This window comes from Rhodnius prolixus, unplaced genomic scaffold (genome assembly GCF_049639745.1).
Source record: "Rhodnius prolixus isolate KJV_2025 unplaced genomic scaffold, Rpr scaffold_6, whole genome shotgun sequence".
Classification (NCBI taxonomy): domain Eukaryota; kingdom Metazoa; phylum Arthropoda; class Insecta; order Hemiptera; family Reduviidae; genus Rhodnius; species Rhodnius prolixus.
In genome coordinates, this window is record NW_027411634.1 from 22,994,079 (window position 1) to 23,016,287 (window position 22,209).

At 34.3% G+C, this 22,209-nt stretch overlaps 1 protein-coding gene across 14 annotated transcripts in view; it reads right to left on the reverse strand.

Annotated features, from left to right (window-relative positions):
- CARPB (Carbonic anhydrase-related protein B) overlaps window positions 1–22,209 on the reverse strand; it is a 458,344-nt gene that overhangs the window by 87,635 nt on the left and 348,500 nt on the right. For 12 of the 14 annotated variants that reach the window (XR_012462470.1, XM_074141636.1, XM_074141631.1 and 9 more), the window contains 2 exons: window positions 2,722–2,790; window positions 839–997 (listed from right to left, as the gene is read on the reverse strand). Coding sequence is in view for 13 of the 14 variants with exons in the window: in XM_074141636.1 (XP_073997737.1) it covers window positions 839–997; window positions 2,722–2,790 (228 nt within the window). In the remaining variant the exon portion in view is untranslated. The remainder of the gene's footprint in view (window positions 1–838; window positions 998–2,721; window positions 2,791–22,209) is intronic. The other 2 variants (XM_074141638.1, XM_074141637.1) reach the window with 1 other exon arrangement.

Here is a 22,209-nt window from a genome sequence, read left to right on the forward strand (position 1 = left end):
CTTCCCTACTATTATTACTATTATTATTATTTACAAGATGAAAAAATAACTGCCAGTTTCAGTCATGATGTATTTTTATTATGCCCAACTTTCGACCTAGTGACTATGTCAACTTCAGGGCTAATTTACAAAGTGACTTGGTTGTTTACTTTGTGTAATTTTTTTTTTTTTGTAAGTTGGTAAACACAGATTTATTTATTTTGTAAAGAATCATTACAAATTATTTGTCCGGTAGAGCGCTCCACGATCCCTTAGAATGTTTACAGTCTTATAACCTGCACTCGCGTTCATGGTCGGGATCGTGGAGCGCTCTACCGGACATTTACATACTCGTATATCGTCTCATGACTCAAACTGGCAGTATTTTTTCATCCTATTGAAACTATGAATCAGTCACCAAAAATAATGAACAGTAATTATTATTATATTTTTTTTTTTTTTTTTGGCGCATCAACAGCTGAGGTCATTAGTGCCCGGAGCTTTTTCCAGTGCATTGCCGGCCTCCGGACAGTGTTCTCTCGTTACAGACAACACTGTCCATCACCGGACAGTGAGCTGTAAGAAGCTCCTAGGAAGAGAAAATCTAAGGGTCAGCTGCTGGATTTGAACCCGGGACCTCCGCGTGGGAGTCCAGTATGCTAACCTCATAGCTAATCCCTTCCCTCAGTAATTATTATAATTATTACTATTATTATTATTACTATTATTATTATTACTATTATCATTATTATTATTATTTTATAATGTTTTTAACAAAGAAAAAAAGAAAAGACTCACCTGCACTCATCATTAGTTGCAAATAATCTAATTACATATTAGCAACATTTGTTCAACATACCTGTTGTTTTGTGATGTATATGGGTTTATTCAGTATTACCCAAGTAAGCGTTTCATGGCACGGAGGCATAGTTGTGCTTCCATCATAGGTCATATAATACTCTGTGTCCGGTAATAGGCCCAGAACTGATAATCTTCTAACCTCAACTTCTTCGCCTACACCAGGATATCAGACAATAAAATAGACAACATCTAATCGCATAGCCGATCTGGGTAATTTTAACAGTTAATAGATATGGCAGTGATTTCACTGCTTCAAAAATCGTTATGTGTGCATTTTCTCTGAAAAAGTTGGATACTTTTTTTTGGGTTTGTTAATTATTAAATTCAATAATATAAAATCATTACTGTTTCAGACTAATAAAACGCAGTTTTAGCCTCTCAGGCTTAGCATCTTTTTAGGCTCGCCATTGAAATTGATTTCAATTTTCCTTTATTAATTTCATTACAGCCAATAATCGTCTAAAAGAGTTATAGTTGAATTTATACGAGGGACGTTTGAAAAGCCGTGCAAAAATAAAAACTACTTAATTTTTTGGGGTAAACCTTTTTTATTTTTCAACATAGTCTCCTTTTAGGCTTATACACTTCGTCCAATGCTGCTCTAGTTTGTTGATCCCTTCCGAATAATAGGATTTGTACAAGTCTGAAAAATAGCCATTCGTTTCTGCAATCACCTCCTCGTTTGAATAAAAGCTTTTTCCCGCCAGCCATTTCTTCATATTGGGGAACAAATAGTAGTCCGAGGGAGCCAAGTCTGGAGAATAGGGGGGATGTGAAACGAGGGAACCCTATTTCCATTAATTTTGCGACCACAACTGCTGAGGTGTGAGCTGGTGCGTTGTCGTGATGGAAAAGGACTTTTTTGTGGGCCAATCGTGGGCGTTTTTCTTGCAGCTCGGTTTTCAAACGGTCCAATAACGATGAATAATATGCACCTGTAATAGTTTTACCCTTTTCCAGATAGTCGATGAGGATTATTCCTTGCAAATCCCAAAAGACAGTCGCCATAATCTTTCCGGCCAAAGGAACGGTCTTCGCCTTTTTTGGCGCAGATTCCCCCTTGGTAACCCATTGTTTAGATTGTTCTTTGGTCTCAGGAGTGTAGTGATGTATCCATGTTTCATCCACAGTGACAAAACTACGCTTAAAGTCCTGCGAATTCTTCTGGAACAGCTGCAAACCGTCCTTGCAACACTTCACACGATTTCGTTTTTGGTCAAGCGTGAGCAATCGCGGCACCCATCTTGCGGATAGCTTTGTCATGTCCAAAGGTTGATGCAAAATATTATGTACCCGTTCATTCAAGATGCCCACAGCACTAGCAATCTCACGCACCTTCACTCTTCTGTCATCCATCATCATATCATGTATTTTATCAATGATTTCTGGAGTAGTAACCTCAACAGGGCGTCCAGAACGTTCAGCGTCACTTGTGCCCATATGGCCACTCCGAAAATTTTGAAACCACTTATAAACTGTTCTAATCGAAGGTGCAGAGTCACCATAATGTTTATCAAGCTTCTCTTTAGTCTCCTGAGGCGTTTTGCCTTTCATAGTGTTTAATCAACACACGAAATTCTTTTTCGTCCATTTTTTGAAAATCACTCGACTTCCTCGATTCAAACGAATGCCAAACACAAAGAAATAGACCGATCTGGCTGAAACTTGGTGTGTGTTCTTCCAAGAGATGCTACTAACTAAACATAACCTCGATACGCGCCAGTGGTGCTATCTCTCTGACTTTGCACGGACTTTTCAAACGACCCTCGTAATAATTTTGGATTAAAATGAAGTAAACTAATATAACTGTTAATAAAACTTGATCGGCTTCTTTTATATACTCTACATATCTAAAAATATAATTAGAAATTAATTTCGCTTACCTCCGTAACGGATTTTATCTAAATTATCAGTGAGAAGACGTAATTCTGGATTTGAAAGATCACCCAGCTGAAACAAACGAACAAATAAAATCAGTAATTCATGATTTTTTTAAAGTTTACAATATTGAATTATATGTAAATAATAATGTAAAAGGCAGATAGTAGACAATTTATAAAAATATTCTATTTTTTTTCCTTTGCGTGGGGTTTCAAACCTCGCGTTACAACACCGCATTCTGAAGTAGCTAATGCATTACCATCTTTGGGGAAAAGAACCAATCTTGCAAAAGCTTCCAATTTTAATAAACTTATTTTTTGTTCTTCTTCTACTGTCTCGGCCATCTTTCATTGGTCTGTCTAAGTCAGTGTTTCCCAACCTCTTTTGTGTCATGCCCCACCTTAACCTTTATAAAATTTTCATGCCCCCCCATGTAACATATATAATTTTTAACATTAAAAAATTGATTCGTTCACTTAAGAAACATAAATGATAGGTTCTAGGAAGAAATCACTCTGAAATTGTTAACAAAACACAGTAAGTAAAATTTCAAAACATATAATGAAAAACTGAAATTCAAATTCCAAATAATTTTAATACAGATTTTTCTATATTAATTTATTATTTTAATTTAGTGAGATCCTTGCGCTTGATGCTTGCTGCACAGAGATTTTATATAAGGTTCCAATTTGGTTAGCTGCAGTCTCAAGTCTTCACGTTGTGTTATATCCAGCCGATTTCTTTTTTTTACCAGTAAATCATTTACAGCACTAAATCCACATTCAGCTAAAAATGAAGATGGAAACGGTAGCAATAGTTTTCTTGCACATTTGGTTGAATTTAGGTATTTGATTTCTGTTTCCTCACAAAGCCATGCCATCGCTCATTTTATATTAAATAAAGTTTTAACTGACTCATCATTTTGCAATTCTGCAAGTTCTTCTTGATACTGCATATTTGATATGCAGCGATGGGCCAATTAAGTGTCAACAACTGCGCTGTTTAGCGAGTTTTTAAAACGTCCGGGGTTCCCCGCGGCAGACTGCACGCTCCTCGGTGAACCCCGGACGAAGTTTACTTGACGACGCCAATCACCCAGGGAATCGTCAAACGGAATTATACCTAATAATTATTTACCGCAATTATTTAAGAATTTGCTTTTTTTGTTAAATTTGGCACCGATATCTAGCATTGCATTTAAATGGCCCGGAGCGAAAGGGTTAAAGTCGTGTCGAGTCCATTTTCGAATTGCCCCCCTTAACTATCAAATTGCCCCCCTGGGGGGCGTGGGCCCCACGTTGGGAAACACCGGTCTAAGTAGTGGTTAGTTTGTCTGGTAAAAATAGGTATAGTTTAAACATCATTGTCAGCATATTTGTGTGATAGCGTACCATATCTTAATTTTATTTCTCATTATGAAATTATATAAGACTGGGTAACTGTTTGGGTAAGTCAGTATAGTGTTTAAGTTGGCCAGAAGTGGGCAATACGTCAGTAATATTGCCTTCCACAGCTAATTCCTGCAGTTCTTGTACTTGCTACATGCCAAGATGATGTGATTTGGCTTCGGCTGTTGATTCTTTATCGCAAGAACATTAAAAACTAATCTTATTACCTAAAGTTACTCTTTTATTTTTTTAAGATAAATTTACATTAGATGTTTCTATTGAGAAATAATTTTAGCAACTAAGTTTTGAGATAGATAATATTTGAAAGATTATTTGATAGTATGACATTCAAAAATGGTACAACCAGCCGAAAAGAGATTACTAGAATGAGTGCAGTATATCTTTTAATAATGCGCTATGAATTTTTGTTACTTTTGAGGTTTCTTATGAATATTCGATTAATAAAAAAAGAGTGCACCTTTATTTACTTAAAAAATAGTTCATATTTTTTGGACATTTACTCGTAATATTCCACATTAAAAAGGAGCTTCATTTGGAAATGCTTCATTTGTTTAACGTGAGCCAAAACGCTCTAATTAGGAGATAATAATAGATTAGAAAATAAGGTATATAAACACTTTGTGCTTTGTAGTGTGGTTTCAAATATATAACTAACCAGCAACAACCACGCCAATGTCTGTTGGGATTACTGACTCAAATAGAAGTATTACTGACGTCAAGAATTTTTTTGCTCTTACGAGTATTTCATTATTCATGTCCTACAAACAAATATAAAGCTAAATAATGAATATTTGAACACACAACCGGTGACTAATCTTTCTATCTAATAGCTCAATTTTTTTTCAGGGCTGAATTAAGGTCCATCTAACAAATAAGTTCCTTAAAATTCCAAATAAACAGGGAAATAGGAGTAGCTGGAAGTCTTTTAGATAGAAAGAAAAAAAGGTTATGGATAGAGTAGTTTATTAGTTTTTGCCTGATTAATTTTTATTTACTTTTTTTTTGTTTAACTTAACCTAACCTAACCTAACCTAACCTAACCAATCCTAACCTAACCTAACCTAACCTTACCAATCCTAACCTAACCTAACCTAACCTTACCAATCCTAACCTTACCTATCTTAACCTAACCTTACCTTACCTAACCTAACCTTACCTAACCTAACCTTACCTAACCTTACCTATCTTAACCTAACCTTACCTTACCTAACCTTACCTAACCTAACCTAACCTAACCTAACCTAACCTAACCTATCTTAACCTAACCTTACCTTACCTAACCTTACCTAACCTAACCTACCCTAACCTTATTTATCTTAGCCTAACCTTACCTTACCTTACCTTACCTAACCTAACCTAACCTAACCTTACCTATCTTAACCTAACCTTACCTTACCTAACCTTACCTTACCTAACCTAACCTAACCTAACCTTACCTATCTTAACCTAACCTTACCTAACCTAACCTAACCTTACCTAACCTTACCTTACCTAACCTAACCTATCCTTACCTTACCTAACCTAACCTAACATAACCTTACCTAACCTAACCTAACCTAACCTAACCTAACCTAACCTAATCTAACCTTATTTATGGTTTGAAATTATTTTAATTAAGACAGTGGTGTCGATACCAAAGATGAAACTTATATAAAAGAAAGCGAATTTGATGAATTGATTGGTTCTTTATTTTATTTTAAATTTATTATTATTATTTTAATCATTACTTAAGGGCTATAAACGAAGCTATGACTATACCTTTGACTGGAAATTACTATATCTATAATTACTATACCTTTGAAAAAAGTTACGAAAAATGTGTTTTTAAATCACGATTAGAATAACATTTGTTAGACTAAGGAGTTTAGAAGTTAGCAAGAAGACTAAGAGAGAAAAGATGGCCAGCGCTTTGTATTCAGGTGCGAGTGTGTAGGTCGTTATGGTGGAGGTTAGAGTGTGAAAATATCTTGATGGTATTGAAGAAAGAAGATGACTTAAGAAGGGTGCTAAAAGCCACCTGGTCCCTAGTTTGGCCCCTTAAACTGGCTCCCGCCAACCCTATTTCCTCCTCCGGCAGTTTGTGAATCGCCCAAAAGTCGACCATGCTCATCATACCTTCATAACGACTCATCCACTTTAGCCAACCTTTGCATCGTAAACACTTCTTTTTTTTTTTTCTGTTTAAAGTACAAGTGGTAGGTTAAGCATTTATTATAGTAAGGCTATCACATTATTTGAATATAATACCAAAAAAATTATTCTTATCACGGCTAGAAAAGCTACTCATGATTCCATTATTTGTCGCTCAAACGGTTATAGATATGATTGGTGGCTGTTACACGTTCTGTAGGAGATAGATGATGAAACTAGGGCAAAGTTGAGATCGGTTACTATGACCTTTATGCATGTAATCTATTTCAGTATGTTGTATTGGAATACCCACACACTACATGAGTAGAATGGCAACAAACATTGAATATAGATCAGTTTTCCCTATCAAAAGTTGATTCCATGAGAAACAATCTAATTTTTAAGGTTCATTTGAATTTGTTTACAGGATAATCCTTTATATCAATCAATATTTTCAATTTTACCCATTTTTCCAAAGGTTTTCAAAAGATAAATTATATTTCATATAACTGATAATGCTGCAAATATTAAATCGCTTTTTACAAATAATAGGGAAGGGATTAGCTATGAGGTTAGCATACTGGACTCCCACGCGGAGGTCCCGGGTTCGAATCCAGCAGCTGACCCTTAGATTTTCTCTTCCTAGGAGCTTCTTACAGCTCACTGTCCGGTGATGGACAGTGTTGTCTGTAACGAGAGAACACTGTCCGGAGGCCGGCAGTGCACTGGAAAAAGCTCCGGGCGCTAATGACCTCAGCTGTTGATGCGCCCAAAAAAAAAAATACAAAATGATTTACTATAGTTAAATAAATAAATTAAATAAATAATTAAATAATGTTACTATAGTTAACAATAAAAATTAGTTAAAATACAAATAATACCTGAAATAAAGTAAACAACGAATACTGCGGTATTCTCACTGGCAATAAGCCAAATCTATACCTTCAAATTAAAATATTTTTTCTGCTTAAACATTTAGTTACAGTAAGTAGTTACAGTAACCACGGTAGCCGAGAGGTTAGAAGCGAGACCTTTGAGAAAAAGTAAGAAAATAATAATCTTTCATTAATTTGGGCGTGGTCGTTGTAGTAGGGGCGTGGTTTCTTATTAGGGGCGTGATTAGTGTAGGAATTCCAGTGTACTCATTGGTCACTACGAAGAAAGGTGAACTTTCACTTCTTCACTCTGATTAGCCAATTTTTTAGTGCTAATTATTATCATGTTAAGTATAGTTTAGAACTTTTATATTAACTTTTACGGGTATTTTATTAATTTTGTCGATATTTGAAAAGTTTTCAGATTGTTAAATAAAAAATGTCGTCGTAAATATGATACCATCAAGATTTTCAGATCATAATTTTATTCAAATAAATTTTATTTAGTTCTCTCAAAGAATAAATTATTTTCTTAAAACTGACGTAGAAATATCTGGTATTTACGCATGGGCATAATGTAATAGTTTGGTTAGGACTCATTGATAGTAGTTAAGGTGACATGACCATAAACTGACTAAGAACAGAGTGGCTAATAAAAAAGTTGAAATAGACATTTAGGGTCGACAGGGACGTTTGTACGGATGTTGGCTACAAACTTGCATGTCCGAGTTCCCTTGCCACAGTGAATATGTACACTAAAACCTAACATTTATTACTTTTTATTACAGCAACATTTCTAAACGTATGAGATATTATATGACCTATAAAGTGTTCGAAGGAGGCAGGAATTGAGCCTGGAAAAACAGTGACATAAAACGGGTAGTAGCAGTCGGTAGGTAGACCAGCAAGATCATATTCGGATGTTTTCAATTTTTTTCCCCCTTTTACAATTCCATTCCAATTTCTGATGATCCAAAACCGATGGTTTTTTTAAATTTCCCTTTTGTTTAGAATTTCACACCTACATGCTACGTCTGAAACGATTACCGGAGATACATGTCATATATATTCTTTGGGAACAGAAACAATATTCTCGAATTTGATAAATAAGCTTGGATGGAACTACGGGAATGGTTTTTGGGACTAACACTTCGTACAACATACTACACTCGACAGACTACCCATTGCTATGCAGGTAGTCACGTACGAGACATCTGTCTTGCAATGAAGAGGAGCGGCTCTAACCCCCTCGTTTTACCTCTCTGTTTAGATGGTGGGCCAAAACGTTCTACTAATGACGTCACTCAGAGGACACAGATGGGACCACAAAGTATGAAGGTCGGACAGACAGTAGAGTGAGGCAATTATGGAGGGAGACAGAGATTAGAAGATGTTAAGAGCGAGAAGAAAGTGGATGGAAAAGGAAGTGGTCGGAACAAGAAACACACGTACACAAAGTTATCGAAAATGCTGCCAAGAGAGGAAACGCCATGAACATGCTCGTCTGCTTTGGGGCCTGGATGGTTGCAGGTAGGAGGTGCAAGTAAAACTTTACGCTAGCTAGAAATACAACTTCTTGTCGAAATGACTTTTTGACAAGCATTTGTCTATTTCTTTCTCAACACAAAGCAGATTCCACCTTTTTTTCTATCAAAACCATATAAGAAATCAATTTTCCTCTTTGTACGAGTATTTTCAGTTTTATCTTCTCTTACTAATGATAAGGGAAATGATGAAATCCTGGCAAATGCTGAGTCCTGGAGTTATCATTAATTTAAAAATATGGAAAGCTCGAATTCGACTTTTTTTTTTAGTGTAATTGATGATGAGCAAAAATAAGTCAATTGGAAACAAGGATCTTTCAACCAGTTTTAATTTTCTATGGATAATTTTTATACCGTAGTAAGGAGATATTCTCAAAACCTGTTCTCTTGGTTTCTCTTTAAATTTCATATATTATTGTTCTTCAGAAGTTTTAAAACTTTTATTTAACATATTATCCCGAGAAAATCCGATTAACTGCACTTCAGGGCGTGATGTACCTTAAAGTGTGATTAAGAATTATTTATTAAACATTAACAAGAATAAAATATTTAAAAATGCAACGAATTATGGGATACCTCTATGAAATTCAAAGTAGCTTCTAATTAGCCGCCTTCAAAGGAGACAGGCGAAGGAGTTTATTAAAGGCTATTCGCCGAGGCTGACTGCAGAATTATTCCGTCAAGGCCGTGAGGCTATAAGGATGATTGTAGGCCAATTAACTGGCCACTGCAGGCTCAGAAAACACATGCATCGCATGGGCCTGGCAGATAATAGCCTCTGTAGGTTCTGTCAGGAAGAGGAGGAAACGGCACTGCACGTGTTGTGTCAGTGTGAGAGGCTCGTGTGGCTAAGGATGCTACTTCTCGGGGAGGAAAAACCAAGGCCTGTGAGCTTTACCCAGGATCGCTCTCCAGCATTAAGAGTCTGGAGGGTGAGCTTTAAAGTGAGGGGAGCCACAATAGATCCAAAGGGGTCGCAGTGGCGTAGGCCTTGAGGCCGCCCTAGTCTAGTCTAAACAAATCTAATCTAATCTAACCTCACCATTCAGAATGACCTCAACATTCCTTTCATTAACGACCTTACTAAAACTTGTTTCTTAAAATTTCATTCCTTAACAGCAGCTCATCCTAATCCTTTAATTGAACACTTATCTTCTTCCACATTACCAGGCAATCCTCCAAGGAGATTAAAGAGAAGATGGCCCCACGACCTACTCTCCTCATAACCAGTATAGTGCATCTGTTCACGTTAATGGAGTATCGCCACTGGGTGCCTTCTCCAATCTTCATTCAAGACATTACATAACATCACATTTGCTTGTTGCAACAACCGCTGCAGTCGCAAATTTCAATAAAAGATTAAAAAAATAACAATTTTTATAAAATCTATAATAAATGTTTAGTAAATGCTCTTTAAAAATTTTTAATAAAACTTTTGCTTTGTTTTTTATATGGATTAACCATTTTAGACGAGGATATTTTTATTTCAGAGGAAACTTGAAAGTAAATAGAATTGGAAAAAGTGTAAAAAACAAAATATTTATATATGTTTGGATTATCTTTCAACTTCTTTTAGGGTTTGTGAGAAAAATCACTTGCATATACCACTCACTCACAACGTACATATTTATATATTATAAAGTTGATAAAGTGTTTGTATTGTTTTTGTTAGTTGTTTGTATTTTGTACGCCAAGTTGGAAAATAGCCTATATGCAGAACAGCATACATTTAAATGTCAATAAAATTTTTCCATGAAGATCGGCTGGGAAAGCCGACACATGGCTGTTTTAGTGTGTGTGTTATATGTACAAAAGAGAGAGGGTTGAATGAGAGAGTGTATTCTGGGTAGGATGTTGGCGGACTTAAGCCGGCGTCTCGGCAAGAAAAGTAAAGTGAGAACGCGAGCCCTGTTTCCCCATTCGAGCTTCTTTACCGATGAAAGGGATTTAACGCCAAAACTCTGCTTCCTACGTTGCCACTATTACTACACCACGCTTGCCAACTTACTTCACTAGCTTAATTTTAGTTTTGTTCTGCATACTGTTATTCAGTTACATATAACCAAACTTTTTCCCTTACTTTATTTATCTTTTTAACGCTTTAACCACTATTTCACCAAGTTAAATTACTTTTCTTTCCTTTTTTTTTAAATGCGATTAGCTTATTTAACTCTGCTTACAGATAACTTGATTACTTTAAGTTAAACCCTTCAAGTATAAGTTCAGAAATTATTCCTCAGTAAGCCCACACCTGCAACTGAAATAAAAAACAAATTGTTACGAATATTTGGGAGTAAGTTACAATATTTCACCGCTTTTATGGAACTATTCGTCTTAAGTAGTATGATTTAAACATTCATTTTTCTAGGCGCAAGCATTAGGCCCTGTATACACGCCATAAAAGTGACGTACTTTAAAGTTAGAAATCATTAGGTATAAACGCCATAAAAGTGACGTACTTTCAAGTTAGAAATCATTAGGTATACACGCCATAAAAGTGACGTACTTTCAAGTTAGAAATCATTAGGTATACACGCCATAAAAGTGCCGTACTTTCAAGTTAGAAATCATTAGGTATACACGGCATAAAAGTGACGTACTTTCAAGTTAGAAATCATTAGGTATACACGCCATAAAAGTGACGTACTTTCAAGTTAGAAATCATTAGGTATACACGCCATAAAAGTGACGTACTTTCAAGTTAGAAATCATTAGGTATACACGCCATAAAAGTGACGTACTTTCAAGTTAGAAATCATTAGGTATAAACGCCATAAAAGTGACGTACTTTCAAGTTAGAAATCATTAGGTATACACGCCATAAAAGTGACGTACTTTCAAGTTAGAAATCATTAGGTATACACGCCATAAAAGTGACGTACTTTCAAGTTAGAAATCATTAGGTATACACGCCATAAAAGTGACGTACTTTCAAGTTAGAAATCATTAGGTATACACGCCATAAAAGTGACGTACTTTCAAGTTAGAAATCATTAGGTATACACGCCATAAAAGTGACGTACTTTCAAGTTAGAAATCATTAGGTATACACGCCATAAAAGTGACGTACTTTCAAGTTAGAAATCATTAGGTATACACGCCATAAAAGTGACGTACTTTCAAGTTAGAAATCATTAGATTAATCTTTCGCGTATTAGAAATAATTTTTTTTTTTTAAAAAACTGTTATTAGGGAGCACAATGGTTGTTTAGCCTCAAGATTTTGAAGATTATGTTACGAAAAAGTGAATGGTATTTAGCTACTATGTGTACAGATAATGAGGACAATATGAATTTCTCATTTTTTTCTCTTTTTGAAAATTTTTCTCAACATAAACAAGCATAAATAACATACAAGAAAAATAAAAATTAAATTTAAGAAATAAGAGAAACCCTGTTGGGACTTGGTAACGTAGATTGAATTAATATCCATTTATTATATTTGTACAGTGTAGTCAATGAAATATGGCTTTTTACTTTTGTGAAGTAACTAAATACTAAATGGTTTCAGTTTCATGTTGAAGCTATATTTCATGACTTTCTAGCCATCTAGTAAAAACCAATTATTTCTAAAAATTCATACGAAATTCTACAAATAAAGAATTAAAAGTATTTCAATTGCAAATATTTTAGTTGATAAACAATCTTTGGCAATTAACTTTTCATTTCATTCTTAAAACTAAAAACTTCGTATTTGTTCATTTCAGTTCATAGATGTTATTTATAGAATACAGAATTTATTTTAAGGTTTTTAGTTATAACTACCATGCAATAATGCAATTGGAAAAAGCTGGCAAAGTAAGCTACATTGACTCCCATTAATATTGGGACAGTACATACAGAAGTTAAAAATTGACGAAAATTAAAAGTGGCACCCATTTATTCAAATTTTTATAAATTCATTTCATTTTATAATTACTATTAATTAAATAAAAACTATTTAAATAACTTAAATAAGTACATAAAAATGTTTTGGTAGATTAAAAAAAATATATATAATAATAAGAGCAAATTCTACCTCTCATAAATATTGGGACACTATTATAATTTATAGTTTGTCCAAGGTTTTGCCCGAATATTTATACAATCTGTAAATATATACCTTAAGCATATATTCAATATGAAATTAATAATTAAATTAGTTTATATAAATCAAGCCAGGTGTAACATGTCGCGCAAAAATACAAATACAACGATTGAACAAAGAAATATTATAATTTCTTTGCACAAAGACAATAAAAAGTGTTAGAGAGACAGAAAAACTGATCGGACCTAAAACATCTACTGTGTGGAACATCATTCAGCGTTACCAAAAAGAAAAAAGAATTGTTTCAACCCCACAAAAAGGCCGTCCTCGACTGCTCTCTGAGAGAGAGCAGCGTTATATATTAAAAGAATTAAAAAAGATCACCGACTTGGTGCTCCAAAACTTCTATGTGAAATTTTTGACATGTTCAGCGAGCAAAAAAGGAGCAGAAACAGTTCGGCGAGTGCTAAGAAAACTCGACTATCATGGTAGAGTAGCCTGGAAGAATCCTTTTGTCAGTAAGATAAATCGTGTTAAGAGAGTGAAATTTGCCGAAAAATATTCCAATGTAAATAGTGACTTTTGGAATGATATACTCTAGCGATGAATCAAAATTTAATGTTTTCCAGTCAGATGGAAGGGTTATGCTCTGGAGGAAAGCGAATGCTGAACTCGAAAAGAAGAATTTACAGCCAACTTTAAAGGGTTTTAAAGCTGCACCTCCGGGTGGAGGTGGGTCAGTTCTGGTTTAGGGCTGGATGTCCGCATCAGGATTTGGAGAATTAGTGTTTATTGATGGAATGATGCACAAAATGGTTCATAGTAATATATTAAAATATAATTTGAAAAAAGTGCCCAAACATTTGGTATTTTAGGGTCTTCTAAATTCTACCAAGATAATGACCCCAAACCTACGGCTTGGGTGATACGTCAGTGACTGTTATACAATTGCCCAAAAGTATTCCAAACCTCTCCGCAGTCACCAGATCTTAATCCCATTGAACATTTATGGCAATATTTAGCCAGTGCTTTAAGTAAACGAATAATATCTAACAAAAATGAATTAAAACGATGTTTCCTGGAAGAATGGGAAAAAAACACCACCTGAATTAACCAAAAACTTGTTTCACCTATGCCTGATCGTTTGAGGGCTATTGTAAGTCAAAAAGCAATTATTTAATTATTACCAACCAATTATTAAATAGTAGGAGATTTTAATATTGAACGTTTAAACACCAGCACTTCTGGTGTCCCAATATTTTTGAGAGCCTTATTTTACACTTTTTCCAAAAGTGCTACCTAACAGTTTGGAATTTCATCGATTTATACTTATATATAATTTCCACAGATGTTGCTAATGTAATTTAAAAAAAAAAAAATCCCAAACTTTTGTCTGTTGTTTTCATTTTCCTTTTAAATCATTTTGTAATAGGTGTCCCAATATTAATGGGAGTCACTGTATATTATAAGCTGAACTTTTTTCAGCAAGTGGGCTTCAGTAATCAGCCTGATGTACTGTGACTCATATAAATAAATTATAGTTATTATGAACAGATAAAGTGTCCATTGCATTATTATTATAATATTGGTGAAAGATAATTTAATGAATTTAAACCTTAGTGGATTACCAAAAAGAAAAAAGAATTGTTTCAACCCCACAAAAAGGCCGTCCTCAACTGCTCTCTGAGAGAGAGCAGCGTTATATATTAAAAGAATTAAAAAAGATAATTATAGATTTGATTATAGTCAAATGTAATCTTAAACTATTTTGTTTTATTTTAAACTAAATATGGATTTGAATGCATTTTTAGAAATATTTTTTACACTTTGTAGTAAATTACAACGTCACACTGTTCATGTATTTAATTGGAGGCAACTTTAATTTGTTGAATGGACCCTTTGGGTGCGTTCCACAACGACCACGCTTACGACCGCGATTTTGCCCGTTCCACTTGCTTGCGAGCGTTGCGATCGAAAACCCAAGTGGAATGGACTATGGGGCGTTTTGACCGTTCATGTAAACATTGTAAATGGTGACCTCGAAAATAAGTTAGAAGCTTGAAGAGGTTATTTTTTAATTTTAACCCCGTTTATAAGCAGTTATAATAAACTTTATTAATTATTGGTAAAGTTGACTTATATTAAAAGAATATATGTAATTCAATTTTTTATATTACATTTTAGTGGAGTATTTATAAAATTTACGTTTAAATAAAATTAAAATGTCTTTTGTGGCAACAGTTGGATATTTATATTAATAATGCTTTAGAAAGTTCTTTATCTAGTTCCGATGAAGAGTGGAATGCAATTTTACAAAATCGCAATGATAAAAAGCGAAAACTTAGGCCACGTATTATTAGCTATCAGTGTAATTGATCTTTATTCAGATGAAGAATTTAAAAGTTATTTCAGGTAAATGATTTTGTGTTATTCAGTGATTTAGTGTGTAAAGGATAAGTAATTATTTATTTATTTTTAGTAGTAGTTTGCTTTACGAAAATCTGTGAGTCCACCAGTTCTACTGAACGGTGTAACGATTCCTCCAGCTGACGTAGTACGATACTTAGGACTGTACATTGACAAGAGACTCACCTGGAACCCACATACTCGACTGAAACGACAAGACGTGAACAGACGCTACAAGCTACTTACTAGACTATTTGACCGCAGATCCAAACTCGACTTGAACCACAAACTGACAATTTACAAAACATTGTTAAGACCCATATGGACATACGGAGCTGAAGTGTGGGGCTCAACCAAACCCTCTAACTCCAAACGCCTGCAGACACTACAGTCAAAAATCCTACGGAAAATCCTGAATGCTCCTTACTACATTTCTAACCGTACAATACACACCGACCTTCACATCCCTTTCGTCACTGACCTAATAAAGTCTCGCTACCGTAAATTTCACAGCCTCCTAGCTCTCCATCCTAATCCTCTTGTCCAACAACTCTCATCTCTAAACCTTCCAGACAATCCTCCTCGTCGACTGAAGCGAAAATGGCCTAGAGATCTGTTGTGATTAAATCATTGTGAAGGAGTTTCGCCAGTGGGTGATTGCTCCAACCATGACTTTTCAAGAGAACTGAACCAATAAGATCAGATTTACTTGGTGCAACAATTGTTGCAGTTGTAAATATAAAAATAAAGTGAGAAAAAATAAAAAAAAAATTTTTAGTAGACTTTCGAGAAACACATTCTATTATTTACATGAAATAATATTTTCATTTACATGAGACAATTTTTTCGGTCGCCATATTTTGTTTCAAAAATTGCGCCAATTTCTGAACGCCCACTTCGACCCAGCTCTATAGATCGGGGCGTTGTGGGCTTCGCGAGAGCGAAAATAGTGACGTCATTAGTGACGTTTTCGCCACGACCTCAACGACCGCGGTCGCCATGTGGAACGCCTGAAGGTATGTCTTGATCGTTGTGGTCGCTTAGTGGAACGCACCCTATATCTGTTCATGATGACTTACTTATTGATTCTATTTAAAATACGACAAAATTCTACTCAATTAGGAGTACTTCTTCGTTTATTCGTTTTGTTTTTATTACAATATTAATGTAAAGGAAACTGAATTGTGACTGATGTTAAATAATGTTCTTTTTTTTATAAAGAAGAGATAAGGAGATGTTACTAAGAAAATAAAATAGTCAAAGTTAGCTAATAAAAATGGAATCTTTTAGATTGGTTACATAAATCTATTAAAGTAATCTAATTTAGAAAGAAAACTGAAAAGAAGAGAAATAAAGAGTAAAAGTTTTTCGATAACCTTTGTTTAAAAAACGACTTCAGGAATTTGGAACACAAATAACCAGGTACTTTTTAAAGTTAATAGAACGTCTTTAAAGTAAGTGGATAATAGTGATGTATATGAAAAGTTAAATTTCAACCTACTTCGATACTCTTATCTGAATTTCCTCTTTCCAATTTTACAGACACCTCCAAAAACAAAACTTTTCCTAGCCTCAGGAATCAACTTATTACGAGGGTCGTTTGAAAAGTCCGTGCAAAAATAAAAACTACTTAATTTTCTGGGGTAAACCTTTTTTATTTTTCAACATAGTCTCCTTTTAGGCTTATACACTTCGTCCAACGCTGCTCTAGTTTGTTGATCCCTTCCGAATAATAGGATTTGTCCAAGTTTGAAAAATATCCATTCGTTTCTGCAATCACCTCCTCGTTTGAATAAAATCTTTTTCCCGCCAGCCATTTCTTCATATTGGGGAACAAATAGTAGTCCGAGGAAGCCAAGTCTAGAGAATAGGGGGGATGTGAAACGAGTTGGAACCCCATTTCCATTAATTTTGCGACCACAACTGCTGAGGTGTGAGCTGGTGCGTTGTCGTGATGGAAAAGGACTTTTTTGTGGGCCAATCGTGGGCGTTTTTCTTGCAGCTCGGTTTTCAAACGGTCCAATAACGATGAATAATATGCACCTATAATTGTTTTACCCTTTTCCAGATAGTCGATGAGGATTATTCCTTGCGAATCCCAAAAGACAGTCGCCATAATCTTTCCGGCCGAAAGAACGGTCTTCGCCTTTTTTGACACAGATTCTCCCTTGGTAACCCATTGTTTAGATTGTTCTTTGGTCTCAGGAGTGTAGTGATGTATCCATGTTTCATCCACAGTGACGAAACGTCGCTTAAAGTCTTGCGGATTCTTCTGGAACAGCTGCAAACCGTCCTTGCAACACTTCACACGATTTCGTTTTTGGTCAAGCGTGAGCAATCGCGGCACCCATCTTGCGGATAGCTTTGTCATGTCCAAATATTAATGCAAAATATTATGTACCCGTTCATTCGAGATGCCCACAGCACTAGCAATCTCACGCACCTTAACTCTTCTGTCATCCATCACCATATCATGGATTTTATCAATGATTTCTGGAGTAGTAACCTCAACAGGGCGTCGAGAACGTTCAACGTCACTTGTGCCCATATGGCCACTCCGAAAATTTTGAAACCACTTATAAAATGTTCTAATCGAAGGTGCAGAGTCACCATAATGTTTATCAAGCTTCTCTTTAGTCTCCTGAGGCGTTTTGCCTTTCATAAAGTAGTGTTTAATCAACACACGAAATTCTTTTTCGTCCATTTTTTGAAAATCACTCGACTTCCTCGATTCAAACGAATGCCAAACACAAAGAAATAGACCGATCTGGCTGAAACTTGGTGTGTGTTCTTCCAAGAGATGCTACTAACTAAACATAACCTCGATACGCGCCAGTGGTGCTATCTCTCTGACTTTGCACGGACTTTTCAAACGACCCTCGTATATCTTCAAAATGCTCTGCAACTTTAAAATCTTATTAAATGAGAAAATAAACTGTGCAGTATGATTTTTTTTTTTTTTATTACAGTGAATCCCCCATATTTTAGCCGTCAATAAAATTAATTACTTTTATTAAAATCTTACAATTTTATTTTAAGTACTTAACTTGTTTTATGATATTAATTAAATACACTATCAAGGCTTGATTAATTTTTTATTAGAACAACTTTGTTAGTGTTCCTCTGGGAAAGAATGGAGGGTAAAATGAGGATAATATTTTTTCATTTTGTTAATTAATTAATTTACTGCAGCTGCATGAGTTTTAATAGCGATATGAAAATTAAAAGTTAATATTCGGATTATTCAAAGAAAAAGAAACCGCTAGAGTTATAATTCCATCTAGCAAGTCTTAAAATTACTGAAGGTAAAAATTCGGCAAACTTTTTTTTCATTTTCCTTATTTAAGAACTAGTTTTCAGATACTAAAATTTAGATTCCATGTTAGGAGGCAATGCCGAATTGAATCTTGTATTTTTGCCATAATAAAACCATTCGGAAATCGAATCACTAGGAACCTGTACTTGTAGCCCAGAAGAATGGAATGGTTTGACTTAAGTATGGGGAATTAAAACTGTCCGGTAGGACAGTTGTATAACGGTTGATTGTCAAAAACTGCACGAAAAGGCGTAAAGCTGAAAAGCACACAACTTTGACAATTTTTTTTCTCTTTTTCTATAAAAGATAAAATTCCCAAATTTTCTTTAAAATAAAGGGCAAACCCTCCTTTATAACTGTAATTTTTTTTGCAACAACCCAGATCTAATAGGTTTCGAGAAAAAAGTTGCTGAAAATGATCAAAAACGGCTTCTTCAAAAAATGTTCTTGTTGTTGTTGTTCTTGTTGTTACCTTTTTTGTAAACAACGTAGCGCCTAAACGGGAGAACCGATTTTCATGAATGAGGTGTCATTCGATTCGGACTTTTATGTAGATGTGCCTTTTGGGGGTCTCGACGCTGTACATCGAATAGGAGAAAGGTAGCCCCCTCCAAAATTATTATCATTAATTACTCTGTAAATCTTAGCCCGATTTTGATAAAATTTGGTAGGATCACAGGGTTAGGGCACCTCTACGTAACATTAAAGCGACGATCTGCTCTTACACTTGTTAAGGGGAAGTATAGCAATCGTTTCAAATTATCGAAACGTGAACCGATTTTCATGAATGAAGTGTCATTCGAATCGAAATTTTGTACAGATTTGTACTTAAAAGGCTCGACACTGTGCCTCACAAGGAGGGGAGTTTGCCCCACCCAAGTAAGGCCCTTTCTAAAACTATTATTACCAATATTTCTATATCGCTTAGTCCGATTATAGCACGAACAAGTGATTAAACCTCTACGTGGCTGTGAAGTGCCATCATGCTCTTACACCTACTAAGAAGAAGTACTGCAACCGTTGAATTATCAATGAGTGAACCTATTTACATTAATGAATTGTCATTCGATTCAAAATCTTTGCCACTTTTCTTTTAGGAAGAAGTACTGTATTCGCAGTTTATTTTTCTTATTCCTCTTAAAAGGAAGTACTGAAATCGCTGTTTAATTTTGCTATTTACGCACAAATACCACCCTATTTCATTCAAAACGCTAAAGCTAAAAAAAATTAGTATTGAGGATGGTTTGGGGACCGCAACTATAATCATTCTTTAAAAAGATCTCTCCAGTGGTAGTTACGGTTCCGACTTTACACCTTTATCAGGTTATAATGATTGATATAAATTAGTTTTCTAGATATTTGAAGTTAAAGATTTCACTCTTTCAAACGAAACCAAAATTCAACTCTAAATATCTCGTTTCCTACTCGACAGATTTTTACTAAATTTCATACAATTACAGACAAAAGATGTCTCCATATACAAGTGAAATATAAACGAAATCTATCGAGCAGTTTTCGAGATAATTGAAGTTAAAGATTTCACTGTTTCAAACGAAACCAAAATTCAACTCTAAATATCTCCTTTCCTACTCGACAGATTTTTACTAAATTTTATACAAATACAGACAAAAGATGTCTCCATATACAAGTGAAATATAAACGAAATCTATCGAGCAGTTTTCGAGATAATTGAAGTTAAATATTTCACTGTTTCAAACGAAACAAAAATTCAACTCTAAATATCTCGTTTCCTACTCGACATATTTTTGGAAAAAATTCATACAATTACAGACAAAAGATGTCTCCATATACAGGTGAAATATAAACGAAATCTATCGAGTAGTTTACGATATAATTGAATTTATAGATTTCACTGTTTCAAACAAAACCAAAATTTAACACTAAATATCTCGTTTCCTACACGACAGAAGTTTACTAAATTTCATACAATTATAGACAAAAGATGTCTCCATGTACAGACGAAATATAAACGAAATCTATCGAGCAGTTTTCGAGATAATTGAAGTTAAAGATTTCACTGTTTCAAACGAAACCAAAATTCAACTCTAAATATCTCGTTTCCTGCTCGGCAGATTTTTACTAAATTTCATACAATTATAGACAATAGATGTCTCCATATACAGGTGAAATATAAACGAAATCTATCGAGTAGTTTACGATATAATTGAATTTATAGATTTCACTGTTTCAAAAGAAACCAAAATTCAACTCTAAATATCTTGTTTCCTACTCGGCAGATTTTTACTAAATTTCATACAATTACAGACAAAAGATGTCTCCATATACAGGTGAAATATAAACGAAATCTATCGAGTAGTTTACGATATAATTGAATTTATAGATTTCACTGTTTCAAACAAAACCAAAATTTAACTCTAAATATCTCGTATCCTACTCGACAGATTTTTACTAAATTTCATACAATTACAGACAAAAGATGTCTCCATATACAAGTGAAATATAAACGAAATCTATCGAGCAGTTTTCGAGATAATTGAAGTTAAAGATTTCACTGTTTCAAACGAAACCAAAATTCAACTCTAAATATCTCGTTTCCTACTCGACAGATTTTTACTAAATTTCATACAATTACAGACAAAAAATGTCTCCATATACAAGTGAAATATAAACGAAATCTATCGAGCAGTTTTCGAGATAATTGGAGTTATAGATTTCACTGTTTCAAACGAAAACAAAATTCAACTCTAAATATCTCGTTTCCTACTCGACAGATTTTTACTAAATTTCATACAATTACAGACAAAAGATGTCTCCATATACAAGTGAAATATAAACGAAATCTATCAAGCAGTTTTCGAGATAATTGATGTGAAAGATTTCACTCTTTCAAACGAAACCAAAATTCAACACTAAATATCTCGTTTCCTACTCGACAGATTTTTACTAAATTTCATACAATTACAGACAAAAGATGTCTCCATATACAAGTGAAATATAAACGAAATCTATCGAGCAGTTTTCGAGATAATTGAAGTTAAATATTTCACTGTTTCAAACGAAACCAAAATTCAACTCTAAATATCTCGTATCCTACTCGACAGATTTTTACTAAATTTCATACAATTACAGACAAAAGATGTCTCCATATACAAGTGAAATATAAACGAAATCTATCGAGCAGTTTTCAAGATAATTGAAGTTAAAGATTTCACTCATTCAAACGAAACCAAAATTCAACTCTAAATATCTCCTTTCCTACTCGGCAGATTTTTACTAAATTTCATACAATTACAGACAAAAGATGTCTCCATGTACAGACGAAATATAAACGAAATCTATCAAGCAGTTTTCGAGATAATTGAAGTTAAAGATTTCACTGTTTCAAACGAAACCAAAATTCAACTCTAAATATCTCGTTTCCTGCTCGGCAGATTTTTACTAAATTTCATACAATTATAGACAATAGATGTCTCCATATACAGGTGAAATATAAACGAAATCTATCGAGTAGTTTACGATATAATTGAATTTATAGATTTCACTGTTTCAAACGAAACCAAAATTCAACTCTAAATATCTTGTTTCCTACTCGGCAGATTTTTACTAAATTTCATACAATTACAGACAAAAGATGTCTCCATATACAAGTGAAATATAAACGAAATCTATCGAGCAGTTTTCGAGATAATTGAAGTTAAAGATTTCACTCTTTCAAACGAAACGAAAATTTAACTCTAAATATCTCGTTTCCTACTTGACAGATTTTTACTAAATTTCATACAATTATAGACAAATGATGT